The 22,835-nt window shown below is 32.8% G+C and overlaps 1 protein-coding gene across 1 annotated transcript in view; it reads right to left on the bottom strand.

Moving 5' to 3' along the window:
* Positions 1-261: 261 nt before the first annotated feature.
* LOC123822186 (pleckstrin homology domain interacting protein) overlaps positions 262-22,835 on the bottom strand; it is a 140,537-nt gene continuing 117,963 nt past the window's right edge. The window contains exons 33-40 of the mRNA XM_045844139.1: positions 20,202-20,271; positions 19,518-19,568; positions 19,093-19,242; positions 11,973-12,125; positions 10,824-10,987; positions 10,130-10,389; positions 9,176-9,373; positions 262-5,749 (exon numbers count right to left, since the gene is read on the bottom strand). Of these exons, the coding sequence (XP_045700095.1) occupies positions 5,118-5,749; positions 9,176-9,373; positions 10,130-10,389; positions 10,824-10,987; positions 11,973-12,125; positions 19,093-19,242; positions 19,518-19,568; positions 20,202-20,271 (1,678 nt within the window). The 3' untranslated portion in view covers positions 262-5,117. The remainder of the gene's footprint in view (positions 5,750-9,175; positions 9,374-10,129; positions 10,390-10,823; positions 10,988-11,972; positions 12,126-19,092; positions 19,243-19,517; positions 19,569-20,201; positions 20,272-22,835) is intronic.

Raw genomic sequence — 22,835 nt, forward strand, 5'->3', positions numbered from 1 at the left:
ATTATTTCACTAAATGTACACACTAAAAGGCAGATGATTCACTTTTAACCTTAAGTTATGTTGGAATGAAATATTAAGATACCCACAATCCTCTGACTGGCTATAATTTTAACAGTTTGCTAAATAGGGCATTTGAAACTCAGTATTTACATAATAGCTTCTTTGACATAGGGCCTGTTGAAATTATGTACCAAGTGCTTCATGTGTTACCAATAAAGAACAGAGCAAATAATAAAGAAATCATGAGGCTCTACCAAATAGTTTAGAAAAACAAGTTTTCTATTTATTTAAAAATAAGTTTGTAGTTACTACATTGCAGGGACAGGAATTCTTACACATACATTCTAGTATAAAAGGATTCAAAGAATTATGCATCAAAACTAACATAGAAAGTGTCCACATAACAGTAAAGAAAGGTCCAATCAATATGTACAGAAAGAAGGGGCACTGCTATTGTGGTGTGAGACCGCCATTTATAAACATGATACTCCAGATTTCTGGAAGAAAATAACAAAAACCTCAATAGAGCTAAATAATTAATTTGTCTTTAAACTCTGTTACTTATTACATACAACAAATTTGCTTGTGTTTAACATTTTCTGTACAAAATAAGCATAATTTTAATTTGAAAATGTGTCAGTTTCAACTTTAACCCTCTAGGTCAGTTACTTTTTAAAATTGAACTACATTCTACATGTCTAAATATTGTGTGACAGGATTTAAGTTTTCTAAAAAATCCTTAATAAGATCCCATGTCTTGCAGTTTTAATATGGTCCAAAAATGTAACTTTGTATTTTATCTCAATTTATAGTTTATCATTGTGATTAATCAATACGCATAATCTTAAAAGTAACAAGCATACGTGTGCATCTGCACCATATATGTGTACTATATATCATCTCAAACCTACTCCTGTAGTTCCTTAAATGAAGAAACTCATAGCCATCCACTATATGTATTTGGTTTGTGCCATATAAGGTTGGTTAAATTTCCTGATGATTTTATCTGCATTAAAAAAGTATTTCAACACAGAGCTATCAGAACTAAAAGTAAGTGTTTATAGCTCATATTTTCTAATTGTTACTGTAGTGTGTACAAGGTTTATCTCTGGAGTGTCAAAAGTGGTACCTACAGGTTTCTGATTCAATTTGACTACTTCTCAGGTACTGTACTTAGTAGGAAATGACTTTTCATTTGGAGTGATTAACTCAGGATAATTAGGAACAAAAATAGTTTCTTAGTAATTGTAGTATTTAGTTCAAATCACTTGGAAATTTAAGGAACTGAGGATAAATGCAATGGGAAAAGAATGGGAAAGGTCTATTTTCCCAATTTTGATAGGAAAATAAATTCTCACCTAAATATAACTAAACCATTTCTTAATCTATTATGTGAAATAAAAACTACTTTCTAAGAATGGGGGTAATTCACAGAACATAAAAGTACTTCCCCTATTATGACTTTTAAAATTATATATTTCCTGCATATAAGGAACACACAGCCCTTTAAATACTTAAGTATCTTGGTCCTTTCAGTCTACTCAAAAGTAAGTTTCAGATGAAGGAAAATATTCAGAATAATAATTTGTTTTCATTACATAGAAAACTGAAAATCAAATTGCTTCCAGTTGACATTTGAGAGATACAGGTATGCTGGTATGTATAAAATGGAATGCCAGAATTAAAGTAAACAATATTAACTGGATGAGCTAATTTACATTACAAATCATATTTTAAAACATGTAAATGTTGCTAATATCACATAAGCAAAAATGTTATTTGAATATACTTTTACAATGTCTAATTAGTCTACTGTACTACAGAAAAGGGACAGTTCTAGATGTGAACACAAATATGCCACATGAGGATTGTTTTGCTGATCTGTGTATCTTACATAATCCATTTCCAAGTGATACTAAATTTTGCCAAGTTCATGTCTCAGATGTGACCCAAACTCACAAATATTCCATATGGTTATTGTGATTAAATTTGAGGATGACAGTTTGGTGAAAATTAGTCTTCAAATTTGTAAAGCTGTGCAGTAATAAAAATAATGGAAACAAGACCAATAAATCTTTACTACATTAATATATGCAGAAAATAGTCCAACGCCATAATAGCAGACCACGAAAGATAGTATTTTAAGAAAGTATATACCTATTGCCCAGTTGTGATCCTGTAATTAGATTATATTTTCAACTGCTCATTTGCAACATCTTAGAATTATTTAAGATTTGACAGGGATTTGAGAATGTTGTGATGAACGGAGAGAATATTAGGGTTAGGTACTTAAAAATACATAAATTGATTTACAATTTCCATGCATGTAACAGGTTATATTTTCAAAATTTTCAGTAAATTTGAGTTTTTTTATTGCTCACCCAAGACAACTGCCAACATTTCCTTTTACTTATAAACAGTACATACATGGAATCACTGTCTCAAAGATGATATTTTCCAAATGGTCAAACAAAACAAAAATATGATGGTGACTTAAATTTCTCAATTGAACTTCTGCAATGTATAGAAGCTAAATTATAAAAATATAAAATCTAGATATATCTGGTATTACTAATACATTTTTAAGTGTTTCAATTACAAATAATCTCATCCAAGTCATTTTTGCTTTACTAAGAAACCAGTGTCTAATAATGTCCAAATAAGGTCATAAATATACAGTGTCTTTAGAACAGGAGTAATACATTTACTTGCTGCACGTAAAATGGTAAATACTCGTTTCTTGCTCAAGAGTTATAACTAATCCATACACTGTAGTAGAGGTATATTCTACTCAGACTGTGTACGTGCTTCCTTTTTCTGTACACACTTTAAAACTGTACACATTTTTTACAAAAATGGATTTATAATCTATTATTTTTTTTCTAACACAATGCAGATAACATCAGGAAATTACGTTTCAAATAGATTGCCTTCAAAAGCAACAAATTACTTTAATGACAAATTTCAAACGCATACACTATTATTTTCAATAATGGTGTAACTGAAAGACTCATTTTACTATACAACCAAGCCATCCATTTCTGCATTATGAAGAGTTCAGCTACTGAATTTTAATTATATAGTAAATATATTTGTTAGAAAAAAATAAATATACAAAAACCTGAAAAATTTGAAATTATTTTTCAACTGCAAAATCACAGCAATCCAGTTAAGATCTGGAAAATGGTTTACTTAATTTCACAGGATTTCTGTACAAATTTAGTTACAAACAATTTAAAAAGCCCAAATGCACTGCTTTCCATTCGTCTTCAAAACAATTAAATGACAGCTAACTTTATCCCTACCAGAAATAAGTAGAGAAATAATTATGTAATGTGTTTTGCCACGGTTCAATTAAAGTCTTTATTTTTCCACATTAGGGTCATACTAATACATATTTTCTCATCCTCACTTTAAAAAAAAATGTAGTATCTGAAAATTTTGGTTACATTTTTATACCATACCAGTCCTCAGAAAATACTACATTCTTTCAACTTTTTAAAAATGGGCAATAATTTTTAAACAATAGAAATGGTATTTATGTTGGTTTTTAAGGTATAAAATAAGTAATGTACCATAAACAAATAAATAACTGCTTTCCTTTTCCATAGCAGTACATATAGCAATACATTCTCCTAAGTCATATAATTATCATTTACAATAGACAACTTAATTTTACTAATGATGCAAAAAATAATAGAATACAAGGCACAATCATTAAATGGAACTTTTCTTTAGGGTGTATATTGACATACCAGCGTGATAAGGATACCGTAAAAAGTGCAGAAAAAACACAATGTGCAATGAGACCACTGTATAAAACATGATTGCATAAAAAGTGATTTGGCCTATTTTAACGTTTAATAATTGAAAATAACCAATCTTCCCCTTAAAATTAAACTATAAAGTATGACATTTTAAAATTATTTTTATTCTACCACTATCTAAAAAAATCCTGAAGAAAAGAATTTATACCTGGGTAATAGTATATAAGTATGTGTTTGTATATATATTTAATTATACCCATTTATCAATATATACACACACACACAGACATATTTCTTTTTAAATCATTTTAGCCTATTAGATATGTCTAAAGTTTAGAAATGACATTAATCCAGATCAATAAGTAAACATCAAATCCCATACCTTTTTCCTGTATTTTCCTTGAATCCTTTAACCACTTAAACACTTTATCTAAAACATCTCTGTCAAAGGACCCACCAGTGCATTATTTTCTACTATTAGTACCAAAAAAAGATACATCTCAGCATAACTCTTTAATAACTTGCTCTTTAGAATAATATATAGCCTTTCCAATATTGAAAAGTGTATGCTGTCCTGACAGTCAAAAACAGGCTTCCCACTGCACTGATTCTCAGTCTTTGGCACAATAAACAGAGATTGAGTGATTGATACAAGAATCAAGGTCTGAAAAATTAGACAGTCAAATGTTTTCCAATGTGGATACGTTTCCTTTTCATCAGTACATTTTCTCTTATGTTTGGCAGAAATGGAATACAGCAAAAGCCTCCTCTAGATTCTTTGTAGATCAACATTGTGTAATTAAAATTAAACTCTTTATGGTATCAAATTGTGGAATTTTATATTTATCTTTAGAGGAAACACATTTCTTAATTTACCGCTGCTCTGGTAACATATGTCTTCCTGGGGGGGGGGGGGGGGGCACAACTTCTATATCAATAGAAATGTACTTGGCTTGGTCAAAAATAATTCGCTTTAACATGAAATGCTCTATCACTAGGAATATTACGCTCCTTAAAAATGTAGCAGAACTGTCTTTTCCAGAAATAAACTGGGAATTCATTGTAGGTCCTCAATTCTTTTTCCCCCCAACAGTGAATGAAATGAATATTGAAATGCATAACTATCTAAGGGTAATAAATAGCAAACATTTAAAATATATATGTATATATTTATATATATTCATTTAAAGAAGTGAAGTGTCTTATAAGTTTGTTTACTTTTTTTTTTTTGCAAATCAAATCATAACATTCCCTAATCCACCACAGCAGCAAGGAAGCAGAAGCCTTAGTTCTACATATTCCTTTACTGTACCTGCTTTATGATTCTGAAGTAAAATAGTCTGGTACATATTACCAACCAATTAAATTAGCTTTCGCTTTTTCAGTCAACTTTCGGACTCGTCCTCTGCTTGAAGTTCCAAAAGTCAAAGAGGTGTCTTCAAACAACAGCTGCCTTTGCTCCTCTTCAGAGTCATCCTCATTATAGAAAGCTGTCCTTCGACCTTGGTTTCTAGTTCTCATGTGGGGTTCAGAGCCTTTAAGATCTTCAAACTCTTCTTCCTTATCCATGGGATCATCTGTCTTTTTTCGGTTACTTCTCCTTAGCATTTTAACACTTGTGGGAACTATGAGATCTGAGTCTAGTTTTTGTGTCATCTTCCTTTTGGGTTTTCGGCCTCCACGACTCTTTTTCTGTAACAAATCCTCCTGTACAGTATTAGTTTCAGAAAGGAAATTGCAAGTTGAAGAAGGAACTACTTCATCTCTGACAGAATGCACATTATTTTGCTCTGCAGTTTCTGGCTTTGCATACTGTAGCTTTTTGGGCTTTCGACCCCTTTTCTTGTGTATAAGTTCACCACTACCAGTATTAATTTCTACCTTAGGTTTCCTTCCAGGCCCCCTCTTCACAAGTTTAGACGGCTGCCCTCCATGGCCATTCACTTGAATGCTTCCTGGTATAAGAGCATTGTTCTTACAATCTGTTAAAAGGAAACAACATCACACTTAATATATGGAATCGCTTTTATTTAACCCTCAAACAAATCAATAGGGTCACTGCTATAGTTACACATAATGACACAATCCTAAATACTTTTTTACTACTAATAAGAAAAAAAGACAAAAGGCTCGCAGTTTAATATGATTTACAGACATACCTAATTGTATTGTTCCTCATTTCAATGCATCTCTCAGGTAGAGCCTTCTTATTTTTTTTTTTTAACAAATTGAAGGCCTTGGCAACCCTGCATCAAGCTATTGCGCCATTATTTCAACAGTCTCAGAGAATAGTTAGCATTTTTTAGCAATAAAGTATTTTTAAACATTATTTTCTTTAGACATAATGCCACTGCACATTTAATAGACTACAGTGTAGTACAGACATAATTTATACACACTAGAAAGCCACACAAAAATTTGTGTGACTGGCTTTAGTGCCACCTTAGCTTTATTGAGGTAGTCTAGAACTATCTCAAATAGCACTATCTCCAAGGTATGCCTGTATGTATGCCACCATTATCACGACTAAACCCCCACTGTAACAATCTCCATAATAAAGGCCATTGTGCTTTATTTAAAAAAGTTTTTCTGAGAGATCAAACTCTAAATATGTAGAGATCATGATGCGCCTTTCTGTAGTTAAAAAAATCTATTACCCTTTCAGTTGAAAGAAAAGACGACATACATGCACTACCACTAACTTTTTTCCCCCCAAATTCTGAAGTTTTTGTTTGTTTGTGGTGCATGATCTGCAACGCAATAAGGAAATCCATAGAAATGGAAACTGCTTTTAAAGAGAAAGCTTCTTCATAACGGTATTTTTGTCACAGGTTGGAGTTGTACTTCAAAAATATCAAGAAAAAAACCCATCAAGAGACTCACAAAATGTCAGAGCCAGTAGCAGAGAAGGCAAAGCCCTCATTTCCTGACCCCCAAAGTATAAATGATTTTCTTTAGATTGCTGGTTTTCTATAATGATGAGGTGGGGAGGAGGGCAGGAGAGAAGTGTGTGAGAGCATCAAGTAGTTAAGCATTTTCTAACAAACAATTATACTTAATCTGCCTGAGAGTTCTCTAGATCTTTTCATTTGTTTTCCAGTAAGACTACTAACAAGGGTTTTAAATATCCAGTCCACGTACCCACTATACAAGTTCTACAGCTGGGATTCAAGAACTCCAGGAACGCCTTGAAATGGTCCAAATTTTGTGTGGATATGCCTATGTGCATTTTCTGGGAAAAGGACTAGAGGTTTCATCAACTTCATAAAGCAACATATAACCTAAAAGGTTAAGGACTAATGCAGTTCTCTTAAAAAGGAATTCAAGAGCTTAAAAAAAAAATGAAAAGCCACTGATTTGGACCTGCACTGTCCTGGTAGTTAATAACCATGTGGCCACTGAGCATTTGCAATGTACCTATGCAATAGAGAAACTGAGTTTTTAATAAAATTTAAATTTGAAAACAGAAGCAGCATACATTTCGAAATATTGATTACATGTTCAAATGATAATATTTTGGATAAGAGAATAAAATATATTAGGAAAATGGATAATTTTATCTGTTTGTTGTTACTAGAAGTAGCCATTAGGAAATTTTAAATTACCTATCTGGTTTATTTTTTACTGGACAGCACTGCTCTTGACTCACGTAGTTAATTCAGGTGTCAATATTTATATAATAAGTTATCATTAATGATTTATTTAATAGTTAATTGTATTTCCACACTGTACTGGTACTCTTATGTATTTGTAATGTTCAAAAATCATAAATCAAATTGGCTACTGGACCTCCCCTACTGTAATGTCAGTACCAATTCACAACATGCATTTGATTTCACTAAGATTCCATAGTGATAAAAGCAAGGCCAATCTACTATTTAAAACTTTTAATTCAGTTCAGAAAGGAAGAAAATCTAAAACCCTTATATACAAAGTCATCTTCCTATTTATTGAATAATTAGACACAGGAATTCAGATACTACTGTAGATAGACACATGTAAAAAAATAGTAATTCAACAGTTTACCTGCCACAAAAGGCAATGAACAGGGTGTTCTGGGAATATAAAGTGCTTGACTTTGTCTAAAGAACCCAGGAGATGGCTTCCTGAAGAAGATGACATTAAAAAGATTTAAAAGGAAACCATTAAACTAGAAGGAAAGACATCCCAAAGGGAGAAAACAAGACTGATGTTCAGGGACTTTCAAGTGGTTTAGGATGGCTGGGACATAAAACAGGGAGGCAAATAAGCAAAGCTGGAATATTAGGTACCAGACAAGTAATGAAGAATCCTGTATAATATGCACAAATGTCAAAATCTGATTCCATGTATGACTGGAAAGCAGGGAAGGATTTTGAGTGTGCATGTGCCTTTACACTCTGTACCAGGAGAAAAATGATCAGAAAGATTGCTTTGGCTGCAGCATGGAAGATGGACTGGGTAACAAAGAGTTAAGAAATGAAGCACAGAGACTAGTTAGAAATTAAGACAACAGTCCAGGGAAGAAACTCTGTAAGCCTGAATTAAAGAAATGGAAGTGAGAAGGGAGAGGAGGGTAGAAGCTTTAGAGATGTTAAAGAGACAGCAACAACAGACGTCAGGTAGATCCAGATGCTGAAGAGAAGGCTGGAATGACTCCCTGATTTTAAGCTAATGTCTGTTCATAGATCCCAACACCATTAATCAAAATGAGGGCACTTCAATTAACATTTAAATGAGAGGTTTCTGGGAAGAACATTGAAGATGAAATGGTTTAGATACAATTGGAATCCAGATACAAAATGCTTATCGTTGAGGAATCTGTTGACAATAAGCCATAGTAGTTTTAACATGTCACAGGGTATATTTATATCATTTACCTTCATCTTTCAAGCATAATGCCCTTATAATGAAAATCTGCAGGTGAAAGAACTTGGAAGGATAAGTGTAAATGGCCAAAAAGTGTGTGCTAGTATAGAGGGTCTGGCTGTAGACAACCCTAATGAATTGCTACTTAGTAAAAAGGTTGATGTGTTGAATTTTGTGATGAAGTAACAACTAATTTTTATAAAAAAGTGGAGAATGCTATATGGATTAAGGAAATCCAATTTAAACTTCTTGGAAATATTTTTTTTTTAGATTCTGTCATCATGAAGTTAAAAACTAATTTATATCCTTAAAAGCTTTTGATTCTACAATTTGTTTTCATTTCCATATATAAGTTTTTTTTCTTGGCCTTTAAAATAACACAGTTTGCTTTTGGCACAAAGCTGAAAATCAAAAGATGTTTCACTAAGTTCATCTACTAATACAGATGTGACTTTTAAATGAGCAACCTAAAAAGTTGATGTAAGTGCTAACTTCAACAAATGCATCATTTCAAAGAAAGACCTACTACTGTATCTTGAAAGATACAAATTAACACTTACCTTGTTCAATGATAGTTGATGACTTTGAAAGAGTGGATGTCCTGGAGAGCACAGATGATTTCATTTTACGTTTGACTGGCTTTTCCTTTTCCAAATTTTCTTTTGCAGAATTATTCCTAGTGTCATGACTAAAGCTGGATTGAGCAGGACTTGAAAGAGTATTCAAGGTTTTGGAATGTTTCACAGAATTCTCTAGAACTAAAACACACACACACACACACACACACACACACACACACAGAAACATTATAAGCTACGAGTTATTTAACTTAAAAACAAGCAAGAAGGTTAGGATTACTTGTAACTTGAATTGCTTAACTCAGCCAAGAGGACAAACCTGAGCGATGCTTAAACCTTCAGGAAATTTATTTTCAAAATAGAAAAAAGGCATATAGAAATAAATTCTTAATTTTAGACCTTCAGAAGCTGTCCAGTCACTTCAAGATTATGAAGTCAAGTCATGACAAACTACTAGCAAGTCTGGAAAGTAGGGTTTAAATTTGGGCAGTTTGGGTTAGAGTTGCTATTTTTAAACAATGACATTCCTTAATGTCAACTTTCTTATTAAAAATGAATTTTTTAAAAAAGAACAAAAACAAGAAAAACCAACAACGTCTGCTATAATATACTGACATTATGTATATTTCATGGCAAAGTAAAAGTGTAAATTTAAAAAACCATTATATAGCCCTGGCTGGTGTGGTTCAGTGGACTGAGCACCCGCCTGCAAACCGAAGGGTTGCTGGATCAATTGATCCAGTCAGGGTACATGCCTGGGTTTTGGGCCAGGTCCCAGTAGGGGGCACGCAAGAGGCAACCACATACTTATGTTTCAGTCCCTCCCTTCCCCTCTGTCTAAAAAAATAAATAAATAAAATCTTTACAAATAATAACAGTAAAAAATAAAAAAATCATTATACATACTTCAATTTAGAAATTGTAACTGATTCTTACTTGTTTTCCCTGGCATTGCAGATGTATTAGCTTTCGAAATAAAAGTCTTTGCTTCTGAAGAAGTAGATGGTTGCTCTGTGGTAACTGGATCTACAACCACCCGGTTGCTTCTCGTTCGAACTACAGAACTGGATTCTGTTTTACCATTTATCTGAGCAGCATTGTGCCTTGGTGGTATTAATCGCGTAGGTGTACAGAATGCAGAGGTAGAGATATCTGACTTAAGTTGGGGTTTCACAATCCTTTTCTTCCTTTCAGGGCTGTAAATAAAATAATATCATTGGTTATTCTTATAGCTCTATATGAAGATAAAAGTTTCATAAATATTATTGGATTCAATATTTGTACTATTATGAAATATGTTAAAATATGAGATTTGTAGTGGATTTCATATGGAATATTTAGTGAAGGATTGCTGTAAATGCTGTAGTTATATATGACAGAAAGCATGATGCCATCACTATCCTAAAAATGCTGTTTTACTGTATAGATTTAGCAGTTTGAATTTAAGCACTTACACTAGTATAGCTTTAGTTAAAAGATTAAAAATCCTCCACATCATAGGAACTTGCATGTCAAATATATCATTCTGCAATATAGGGAATAGTAAAGGAAGTATTAAAAAACATCGAGTTCTATTATTTAGATTACAAAGTTATAGATCAGCTGATGCTGTTTAAAAGAAATCAAATACCTTGATGCAACACTACTGGAAACAGAGCTGCTCCTGTTTCTTTTCTTCCTCCTTTTGCTTATTGTATTTCTTTTATGAAAACGAAGAGCAGATTTATAATCTGATAAAACTGAACTGATGTGTTCTTCAAAGAAAGCAGACAGGCGCAAACTCATGCTATAAATCTATGGTAAGAAAAAATAACTATTCAAACATTTCTCAAAAGACAATGTCTGTTCAGTAGATATTAACATATAATTTAAAAATTTATCCAGCCAAAAAAGTTTTAAAAATTTAAACTTTGCTTTTTCCTCAGTCTCTTTTGATGAAGAGTAAAAGGAGCATTTTTACAATTATTTTTGTATTTAGACCGGGAATCTTCCAACCTTTGAGATTCTTAAAGAAAAGCCCTACTATGAAGTGAGATGGCTGATACAAACAATATTTCTTTTTTTGGGGTAAGTTTTTTTTTCATAATTTTTTTTAAAGATTTTATTTATTTACTTTTAGAGAGGGAAGGGAAGGAGAAAGAGAGAGAAAGAGAAACATCAATGTGCAGTTGCTGGGGGCCGTGGCCTGCAACCCAGGTATGTGGCCTGACTAGGAATCGAACCTGCGGCACTTTGGTTCGCAGCCCGCACTCAATCCACTGAGCTACACCAGCCAGGAACAATATTTCTTTAAACTCTTGTCATAATGAAACTATCCCTGAGGATTTGAACCTGTTTTCCATTGCTTACATAGAACTAGCTATTTTTTCTCATTTCATTTACACATTATCACCCATTTGTGATGTCTTGTCCAGCCAAACAGGTAAATTAAAGTTTTACTCATTTTTATGAATCATTTGCAAAAATGCTCCTTTCTATTAATGCAGAATAGCTGCAAAAATTAAGTCTACACAGCCCTAATATATACCAGGACAATATGTACATAGTTATTTATTCAACCACACTACCTCAAGAAAAGTAACCATCCCTGAACATTAATGACATCAGTGTTAGTTTACAGAAGGAACAAAGTAGAAAGAAGTCATTCTTTTTTCCACTAGGATACCATTAAGAACATAGAAAGTTAATAAATGTTTGCTCTAAATTTTAAATTAAGGTGACAAACTATTTCTAATAACCTTGTTAATTTGAAAACAAAAGAAAACAATTTAATATATACCCTTGATCTTTTGCTCGGTGTATATGCTTTAGAATTACTAAAAATAAGTCTGACATCTTTACATAACTCCATTGGTGACTCATAATTCCCAGCCTCTAACGTTTCTCTAACGGTAGCAAAATCCATTGGAGTGTCAATGATGTCTCTGTAGTCCTGAGAGAGGAAAAATAGGTGGTATTATTATCATTACTACCACAAGGCATTACATCTCAGCACAGGGATTCACACACAATTTCTGTGATGAACAGAAGTCCTAGAACTACTACTAATAATCATTCCTTGTTTTCTCATCAAGGCTCCCTTTTTTCTAATGCGCCATCCCTTATATTGCAGTCAACAGAGGAATTTTCTCATTTAGAAGCTATTAAGTTCTGCTTTCCTCCCCTCATCCCCTGGGGAAAAGGTAAATGGTGGAGGTGTGTTGGAAAAAAGGGACTAAAAAGAGTACTGAAGTTTCAGTTCTATAACTAAATATAAGTTTGATATTAAAACCCCCAAAACTTTATGCTATCTATAAACTCAAAAGGCTGTTGACTTGAAAAAAGTTGTCACCAAGCCTATGCACTTCATTTCAGAGAAGTGGAATCACCCAAAGTCCCTACCTAGTCAACTGTGTATAAAAGAGCAATAAAAACAAATGAAAGCAGAAAAAAGCAATAGCAGAAAATTATTTGAATATAGTGATCTTTGTGTGAGAGGGAAACAGTGGTCTCTCACACATTCCCAACAGAGGACCTGGGCCCCAGCACAGGCCTTGTCCCTTGACTGGGAATCAAACCAGTAACCTTTTGGTTTTCAGGTTGACACTCAATCCACTGAGCCACACCAGCCAGGGCTTAATAGAGTTATCTCTTAATAGTGATGTACAGCCCTGGCTGGTACAGCTCAGTGGATTGAGTGCTAGCCTGTGAACCAAAGGGTCTCCTGTTTGATTCCCAGTTGGGGCACATGCCTGGGTTGCTGGCCAGGTCTTCAGTCAGGGGAGCTAGAGAGGCAACCACACATTGATGTTTCTCTCCCTCTCTTTCTCCCTCCTTTCCTCTTTCTCTAAAAATAATAAATAATTTTTAAAAAGAGGGATGTACAGTACTCTACCTTTTCCATAGCCTTGGAGTATGTAACTATATTTTTCAAAATATAATTTGACTTTGAACAACCAAGTTTAAATTATAATCAAATATGTTTTACCATAGGGGAACAGGATTTTGAAATTTACAAATGGGAACACTTATTTCTTCTTTAATAATCTCCATACTTTTTATTTCCTTTCTTGCCTTATTCCATTGGCTAGAATTTGCAGTACTATACTGAATAGCAGTGAAAATGGACATTCTTGTCTTATTCCCAATCTTAGGGGGAAAACATTCAAGTTTTCATTATTAAGCATGATGTTAACTATAGGTTATTTCATTACAGAACTGAGAAGACTCTGCCCTTTCCAGGGACAGTCAGTTCTTAGAGATGGCAAAGGACTGTACTGGGAACACATTTTTATATGTAAAACCACCCCTGCTTATCTCTCTGTGCCCCACTGAAATTATTCAAAGTAGCCAATCCTAAACTGTTTACCCTGCCCTGCCTGCCTCTCTCACAGACATCCCAAGAAAGATTCTGACCAAAGCTTGTCCCTTGCTCCTGTCGTCTGCCACCTGATGAAAATGTGGTGATTCCCTGTGGTGCAAAGTGGCCTCTTTCCTAGAACCTGCAAGTACAATAAACTTCTTCCTTTCAAGCTTCATTCTTGTTTCCTCCTGGCCTATACTGACTTCACCATACCATTATCATATCCAACATGTACATTCTTAGAACAAACAAAAGCCATTTCGTCAAATGCCTTCTCTGCATTAATATGATCATGTGACTTATCTCTTTCAATGTGATGAATTACACTGATTGATTTTTGAATACAGAACCAGTTTTATATCCCTGGGACCAACCCCACTTGGTCATAGTATTAAATCATTTTTATATATTGGTGAATTCTAATTTACTGACATTTTATTAAAAATTTAAGGTTTTTTTCTTTTGTATTATTTTTGTCTGGTTTTAATATCAGGATAATACTGCCTTTAGAGGTTAAGTGAAGTGTTTTCTTCTCCACTTGTGGAGAGATTGCATAGAATTTGTGTTAAATCTTTAAATGTTTGGTAGAATTCTCCAGAGATGATATCTGGCTTTAAGAGATTTCTTTTTTGAAAGTTTTTAATTGCAAATTAAATTTCCTTACTAGTTATAAGGCTATTCAAATGATCTAATCATATGGGGTGAATGATAGTTACTTGTACTTTTAAAATTGGTCTGTTCAACTAGTAGTATTCCTTTATTATGCTTTTGATTTCTGTAGGGTTTGTAGTGATATCCCCTATTGTATTCCTGATATTGGCAATTTGTATTTTTTTTTCTTTTTAGCTTTGTAAATCTTTTCTTAGTAGAGCTTTCTTAATTTTATTAATCTTTTCCAAGTATCAGCTTTTGGTTTTATGGATTTTTTCTATTGTTTTTCTGTTTCCATTTCATTGATTTCTGCTCTTAATATTTCTTCTGCTCACTTTTGGTTAATTTTATTTATTTTTTCCTACCTTAAGACTAACTCTTAGATTGAGTTGAGACTTTTCGTCTTCTGATGGACTACTTAGTGCTATAAATTTCCCTCACTGCTTTAGTTGGGTCGCATAAATTCTGACATTGCATTCATTTTCATTAAGTTCAATACATTTTTAAATTTCCCCTAAGTCTTCTTTGAATCATGGGTTATTTAGAACTATCTTGTTTAGTTATCATCTGTTTGAACATTTTCTTGTTACCTTTCTGTTACTGATTTCCAGTTTGATTACAATGTGGTCAGAAAACACTATATGATTTTAATTATATGTCTGTCATTTTATTGTTTTCTTCTGGTTTTTTTTTTTTATTATTTTTTTCAATCTTATGAATCCCTTGAACAGGTCTTAGAATTCCATTTGATTTCTTTATAATGTTCATCACTATAACTCTCTGTAAAGTTTCTTAAGTGATTGTTCAGATATTTTATAACATATATATAATTATCAAAACATAATGTCAACATTTTACTAGTTTAAGTGATGGGTAGAAACCTCCCCTACCCTTATTTCTTATCTTCACACTGATTCTTTCCTCTGTTCTCTTCATTGAGTTTTTATTTCAGTCATTATTTTTTAGTTCTATTTCCATTTCATTCTTAGTTCTTTTTTGAGACTTGGTATAACAAAGGATTTTTTATTGAAACCTGGACATTTAAACCTTGTGTTTCAGTGGACCTACTTGAACCCTACTCTTTTGGCTAAGAGGGAGTACTGCCTTGTTACTGCTAGGTGGGTGTGGAATTTCATGTTTTATTTGGCTTTCACTGACGCTCAACGATTGAGGAGTTGCTCCTTGAAACAGCTGAAAGGGACTGGAATGCACTAATGCCAGTTAGGGTGGGAGTGCCTTTGTTTCCTACATGACCTTTACTGACACTATGGGGATGACTCTGTTATCATGGACTGATGGTCAAAGTCCCAGCTCTCCACTAGGCATCCATTGACAACACCCAGTGAGGTAGGGTAGAAGTACTTCATTACTGCCAGGTGGGGGTTGAAGTCTAGGCATGGTATTTGGGAACCATGGGGATGGCTCTCCACTAACCTTTGCAGGTGGTAAGGGGTAAAGGCCACAATTTTTTCTATGGTATTTGGTTGGAGTACAGCAGCTATCATCTACAAGTTTTTTGTGCTACTGAGTTGCCCCTTTCTTCCTGCACTGGCTGGAGAGAGCATGCTTTTCTGGTCAGTACAAGTTGGCATTTCTAGGTTGTCAGTTTCTCCAGTATCCAGAGTTGAAATATAAGGCAAAACACATACCTAGGAAATTCACTACTGTGTTATTATTCATCAGGTCCTGAGGTCCCTAGCTGGTCCTCCTTCTTCTCTCCACCTTTCAGAATCTTCTTTCATTTCTTTTATACATACCATCCACAATTTTTTAGTTCTACTTAGAAGGGAGAATAGGGAAAAGTATGTCTACTTCTTTTTCTTAGAAGTCCAATTACACAGTGTTTGACCAAAATATTTTGAAATGTGTGACCTATAAGCGACTTTAGAACCACTTTATAAAGTCACAAAAAATTAGTATATTTCACTAATATTTTGATTTTAGCGAAAACAATGTACCAGTCTATCTTATGTACCAAATCTAATAAAAAATAACCTGGCCATTTACAGAAATTAAATACATTATTAGTGGAAGACCGTCATTTTAAAAAAAGTATTTCAAAGACTGAACCCATGACTATTAAGACAGCTGAAGGTTGGGCAATAGGTACAAAATTGCTTTATGCAAGGGTAACAACATCTGAACAGTGTCCAACCTCTCTATCCTCTTAAAAGTATCAAACTAATTTGACAAAGATCTATAATTACTTGGATATTTAATATTATAACATTGGATTTACAAACTGGAAAATGTTGGGAAAATAATATAAAAATGTTTAAATGTTTTGCAAAATTTTTGGTTAAGTATCAGATTTATGTAGAGCATTTTGTTTTTCTTGGTTCATATCTTTGGTTTCTTCATTCAGTACAGTATACAGTAACTGCTCAATACAATTCTGGTGAATGAATAAACAAGTGGAATACTGAACATGCTAATTTCCACCAAAAAAGTTTAATTTTTAAAATCTTGATAGTTGATTAAACTCAAAATGTAAAGCAATTCTTTTCATACAAAGGCTGAAATATGATGAGCATAATCTGCCTTAAATATTCTGCTGGTGAGGCTGATAGTTAATTATAGTTAATTCTGAAGTATAAAAAGTAGATTATCCAGTTTCCTCTTTTACTCTTGGACAGCAATAAGAAACAGTTAATAGCCATGTTTCACACCTCCATCAAGGAGTACCAAAAGAGACAAGAGATTAAATTAAAATTTTTTCTTCCTTCTGGTACTTTGTCTGCTAATACCTGTAGCTGGTGGAAAGAGAGGTTCTAAATATAAGTATCATTCTTGTTATTTTAAGTACCTAAGGGAGACTGAACTCATTTATTACCTATTTTCTAAGAACAATACATATGCTGTAGTGCACTTTACATATGAGCAAAGGCTTCTTGTTTTCACCCTATCAATAAATAACTACATATTTTGGAAAGCTGCTTAACCTGATCCTCAGTTCACCATCAGCTGCACCACAGTTTTATTGGGTCTCTTCTGTTTCTATATGATTGCTTTAACATTTTTCTTTTCTCTTTCGTCTTTATTTCCTTATGCTTCTTGTCCCTCCATTTATCTCCTAAACCAAAATGACATATCAAAGTTTAAATGAAAGTGTTTTTTTCTTTCTCTTGGTGGTATATAAGATAACGGTCATCTTACAATGTACAGGGTTTTAGATTTGATGAACTTTAATAGCATTTAGGAATAATCTATTACACCTCACGTTTCAGGGAAAAGGGTGATCATATTTCCATTTGTTGTTTCTGTTGATATCATACCCTTACAGAGTTTGCAATTTCTTTTTAACATTAGTTCAACTTTAGTAGGGGTTGTTTCCCACCCCCCGATGAGTTTCTACACTACAGGGAAGTGTACATTTAGACTCTGTATCCATGTATCCTGCAAGCTTAGGGAGATTACTCTGACATCAGAGAGAGACATTCTTCTTTGTAGAAGAAATTATTCTATTCTTTTCATTGAGGGTGAAGTCTTTCAACAACAGTCCCAGGGGGGTTTCAGTTCCCATTTCCTTCCTCACAATGGCCGACATATCTTCTTCACCTGTCTCCCTGTAATATTAATACATGTGCTTCTAGAATGCGAACATTAACACTTATTTCTATCTCCTCTTTTCTGGGAGAAAGTCCAGAATACAAACACCTGCAAGCAGTGAGTAAATTATAACTTATTTTCTAAGATACGAAGTTGAGCTTGCAAGAAACAAACGGAAATCCACAGGTTCCAAAAACAAAAAGAACTGAAAAAGAGAGCACTAAACCATTAATTAGCTCAGTTCCTCTAAAGAGTTTTGGATGGTAGGGTTTAAACTAGCCCAGTTTATCACACTGCTGGAATAAAAGATTTATCTTTTTTTTTAATAATTTTTTTAAATTTTACATTTTTTAAAAGAATTTATTTATTTTTTTTAGAGAGGGAAAGGGAGGGAGAAATACAGAGAGAAACATCAATGTGTGGCTGCCTCTCGCATGGCCCCCACTTGGGGACCTGGCCCACAACCCAGGCATGTGCTCTGACTGGGAATTGAGCCTGTGACCCTTTGGTTCACAGCCGGTGCTCAATCCACTGAGCTATGCCAGCCAGGACAAAGATTTATCTTCTATACTTAAGATTCCATGCTTCTTAATTTTAAATGCTGAGAAAAGGCATTTTTAATATTTATGATGAAATTTCTTTATTTCCATCACTGCAAGTTAAAACATATATATAAACAGGTAAGTCATATCCAGCTCACGATATTTTATAAAATATTTCATTTTCATTTGAAACCACTTATGTTACCTGAACTGTACAAACTTTAATAAATTGAATAAAGAAATTAAAACTCACTTTAAGCTAATTTAGATTTCTAAGATTACATGTAAAAATAAACACTGGACCATGTTTACTCAAGCTTTTTACCATGAACCCCATAAAGATCATAATTGATATAACCTAAATATATTTAATAATGCCACCTTACATTTGTATATAGTGCTTCAGTTTCTATTATTTTATTGTACTTCCGGCTCTATAACTCCATAAGGAAGGTTAGGTATGTATGTATTATTCTTGTTTCCTAAATAACTGCCATAATAAATTTATAAAGTTAGTGTGGGGAAGAAAACAGTAAACAAAACAAAACAAAACAAAAACCATCAGATGAGAAAATTGCACAACTGGTAAGAGAAAGGGCTGAAACTCAATTCTTCAGAGTCTTCGTTCAGGGCTCTTTCTATTTTACTATACCATTCAACTTTGACGCTCTATATAACCAAATGGATAATGAGTACATGTACAAAATAATTTAGAAATAAACTATAACCATAGAAACAATTTAAATAGCAAACTGTTGTGAATAAGATACATACTAAAACCAACAGGTAAAGAAAGTATTTTCAAAAATACTTACTGGATATTCAAGGAGATCTACTGGCTGGCGGAAAGGCTCAGAGTCTTCACACTGAAATATGAGATTTAACAATTCTTGACATTGTTTTTTCCATGCTTGAATATCATAAGACTGCGCTCTATTACGTAATCTTCTTCTAGGCTGATGGTCCTAAAATAAAAATGATGAAAAATATTAATAAAATACACAAATAAACTTTATATTTTTAATGCAGTCTTACATAATTAGGTAATATATAGTAACTCAAATGATAGAAAATACCATTTACCTAGTTCTGAAAATCATCATGCATTTTGTGATTGAAACTTAACTGACAGTAATATTTATAACCAGTCTTTAAAAAAAAAAAGTAAAAAAAAAAAAGCTCTGAAAACATTTATTTTAATCTATGTAATGTATTTCTGCTAGATCAAAAACTATGTTACCTTCCTTTTTCGAGTGGAAGTTCCTGGCACATCAGCATCTTTCTCTTCTTCCTTTGAAGCAAGAATTTATCAAATTTATTAAAAATTCTAGATTTCATGATTATAGTGAACCCTTGAAGAACATGGGTTTAAACTGTACAGGTCCACTTATACAGATTTTTTCCAATAAATACATATAGTACTATGTTATTTTCTCAACATATTCTTTTCTCTGATTTAATTATAAATATATGGCATGTAATACATATAATACACAAAATGTGTGTTAATAAACTTTATATTATCAGTAAGACTTCTGGTCAACAGAAGGCTATTAGTAGTTAAATTTTGGGGAAGTTAAAAGTTATACACAGATTTTCAACTGCTCGCGGAGTAAGTGCCCTTAACTCCCATGTTGTTCAAGTGTCAACTGTACTCTACAGTTGTTTATATACCAGTTATCTCCTTCACATTTTAATAAATCTATAATGTATATGTTGGAGCTCTTTAGCACTCATTAAAAATTCTCACCCCTACCTTTTAAACAATTTTTTGTCATAAAAACAAAAAAATTCTGAACCATGTTTAAGTTAATTATACCATTAGACAAAAATAATCTTCGTAACAGCATTTAACTGAAAACTATTGTTTCTTTTTTTATGCAGAATAAGACTAATGTCATAATTATAATAAAATATTAAATACCTCAGAGTCAGACAAAACTTTCTTCTTCATTGAATTGTAGAGTGGAATTACGTTATAGCAAGTCTGATCCCTAAATAACAAGGAAATGTTAGTATACAAGATTAGAGTCATGAGATTTTTTTTCCCCTTTAAATCTCTTACTAAAACCAGATTTAAAAGTAAAATTTAAAAGCCTGAAGGCTTCTTTCATAGGTTGATGACAAAACACACATGACCCCACTCCTCCACTCTACATGGAGCCTCCACTCTAGCCTATTGCATTACACCAAACCCAGTTCAATTCTTACCTCCAAGTTTTGCTCAGCTCATTGCTGTGCCTGGGATGCCTTCTTTACTCAGTCTACAAGGGAAGTACCCCCTGTCTTCTAATTCCTTCTTTCTTTCATTCTTAAATGAAGTCATTCCCTAAAATTTTGTCCTTAGTCATTTTCTCTTGACACTGTAACCTCTATAAATGAATCCCAAATTCCTATAATTTGGTCTGACTCTTCTCAGGTTCTTATCATCTAAAATTCCACATGGCTGAACCTAATTGTCACTCCATAGTCTTCCTCCTTTTTCTACTTTTTTAGAAACAGAATTCCCATTTTCATAGTGCACAGATTTTCACTATTCCATCCTGTGCCTCCTTATAAACCCAACTACTGGCCAAATTCTGTAAGTATACCTTCAAAATCTCTTGGCATCTGCCTCTTTCTCACTTTCATAAATTAATCCCTTATCACTTGTTACTTGGTCAGTGTAGCAGCCAATCTAATATTTATGGTTTATGTGTCTTCCCTATCAATTAATACCAGACACTGCAGTAAATATTTTAAGGCATACTATGCATCATATAATATTCATGTTAAAATATGTTCATTAACCCTTGCTTCTGGTGCCCATATTTTAAGTTTAGTTTCTTAGATCAGCATTCAAGGCCCTCCATGATCTGAACAAAACATGAGTTTATAACACTGTACCCCTTACTTCAACTCATGTATTCTGTTTCACCCAATTTAAATTACTAAACTTATTTAAAATCTTTTTAATTTCCTAGCTCATTCCATCCTTATCTCTAGAATGGATTTCCTTTCATCTAACTTCTCCTGAATTTATCCATATCTACCTTGTCCATTACATCTTAACATACTCTCCCTCCCCCTGAACCTGAAACCCCACTTTAATAGCTAGAAGTGAACCTATCCCTCATCTAAATTTCATAGAAACTCTTTTGTTACCTTTCCCTTATCTTGTAGTTACTTACGAATTTACCTATCTACAAAATTGTATTAAGAAGTTATATTTCTATTTCCAAATATCTATTATATCACTTTGTATATATCTACTGCTTGGAATTTGGCCAAACAACTCAATTAAAAAGTATAATAATCAAAATTTTGAAATATTTTGAAAACCACTGTCAGCCAAAAATGGTTTTAACAAATTGTATACATCTAAAAAATGCCAGGGATTTATTTTTAGATATATATGATATGAAGGCTTTAAATGTATTAATCTGTCCTTCTAAGTCATTTCCCAATAACTATTTGAAAGAGATACAATTTCACATACTATTTCAAATATAAAAATAACTTTTATCTAAATTATTTCACTAAAATATAAATTTCCTATATCCCTTGATTCTGATTCATCTCTTAGAAATATAGATGTACATAAATATCCACATAACACTTAGAAAATTAGACTAAAAACTTTATAGTTAAAATATTACAAGCTATTATAACCAAGTCATAGAAACAGTCCTCTGAGGAAAACTAATTCTTGATTATCAGTTTTACTGAAAAGAAGTAAAAGTACTGCAAAAATAGTCCCTAAAGCACTTGCAAAGAAAGAGTTCTCTAGAGAACAGGGTAGAGGAAGGGCATGAAGTTTATCTTTCTAAGTTCCTCTGGTGTTTTCTTATATTAAAATCACCTACATTCCTTAGGAAAAAAAGTAAGCAATTAATACCAGGACAAGGAACCCTCTGAATAAAGCTAAAGATGTTTTTTAAAAAGCTTCAATAATTCCTTCATGTAAAAATAAAAGCTGATAGCAGCTGAATATTTAAATTATAAAATAGTCTTCTCTTAACAAGAAATAATTATCCAATATAAATAACCTTAATACAAACTCAGAGCAGTATCTTATACAAAACATATGATTCATTTCTCTGACTTCAACTAGAAGGTTCAATTCATTCTATGGTTACATAAAATCCGTTAAGACAAAAATAATAAAAGTGCTGCTGCCTTACAAAGTTATCATTACCACTCTTTGTATGGGATCAATGAATAAGTAAATAAACTTGACTTTAAATAAGAATCATCTTGGAAGTTAAATTTAGTCTGATGCTGGGCTCCTTAAATACTTGTTCATAAACTTGACAGGGGTACTATAATATCAAGATAAAAGGTTCTCAAATCAGAATGGCAGACACTCATTTACCATAAAAATTAAACAAGTTAACCTCTAAAAGATGCAGTTTCCTTAATTACAAATTCCAGATAATTTCTATCCCACATATAAGATTATTTGGGTTAAAAGAACTATTTTAGGTAAAACAGTACATATTCAATAAACACTTATCTTTTAAACAGTTGGGCTTAGAAAAGGATACATATTTGTTTATATTAACTACAGAACACAAGT

Source organism: Phyllostomus hastatus, unplaced genomic scaffold, assembly GCF_019186645.2.
Source record: "Phyllostomus hastatus isolate PE091 unplaced genomic scaffold, TTU_PhHast_1.1 phas_contig_40, whole genome shotgun sequence".
Classification (NCBI taxonomy): domain Eukaryota; kingdom Metazoa; phylum Chordata; class Mammalia; order Chiroptera; family Phyllostomidae; genus Phyllostomus; species Phyllostomus hastatus.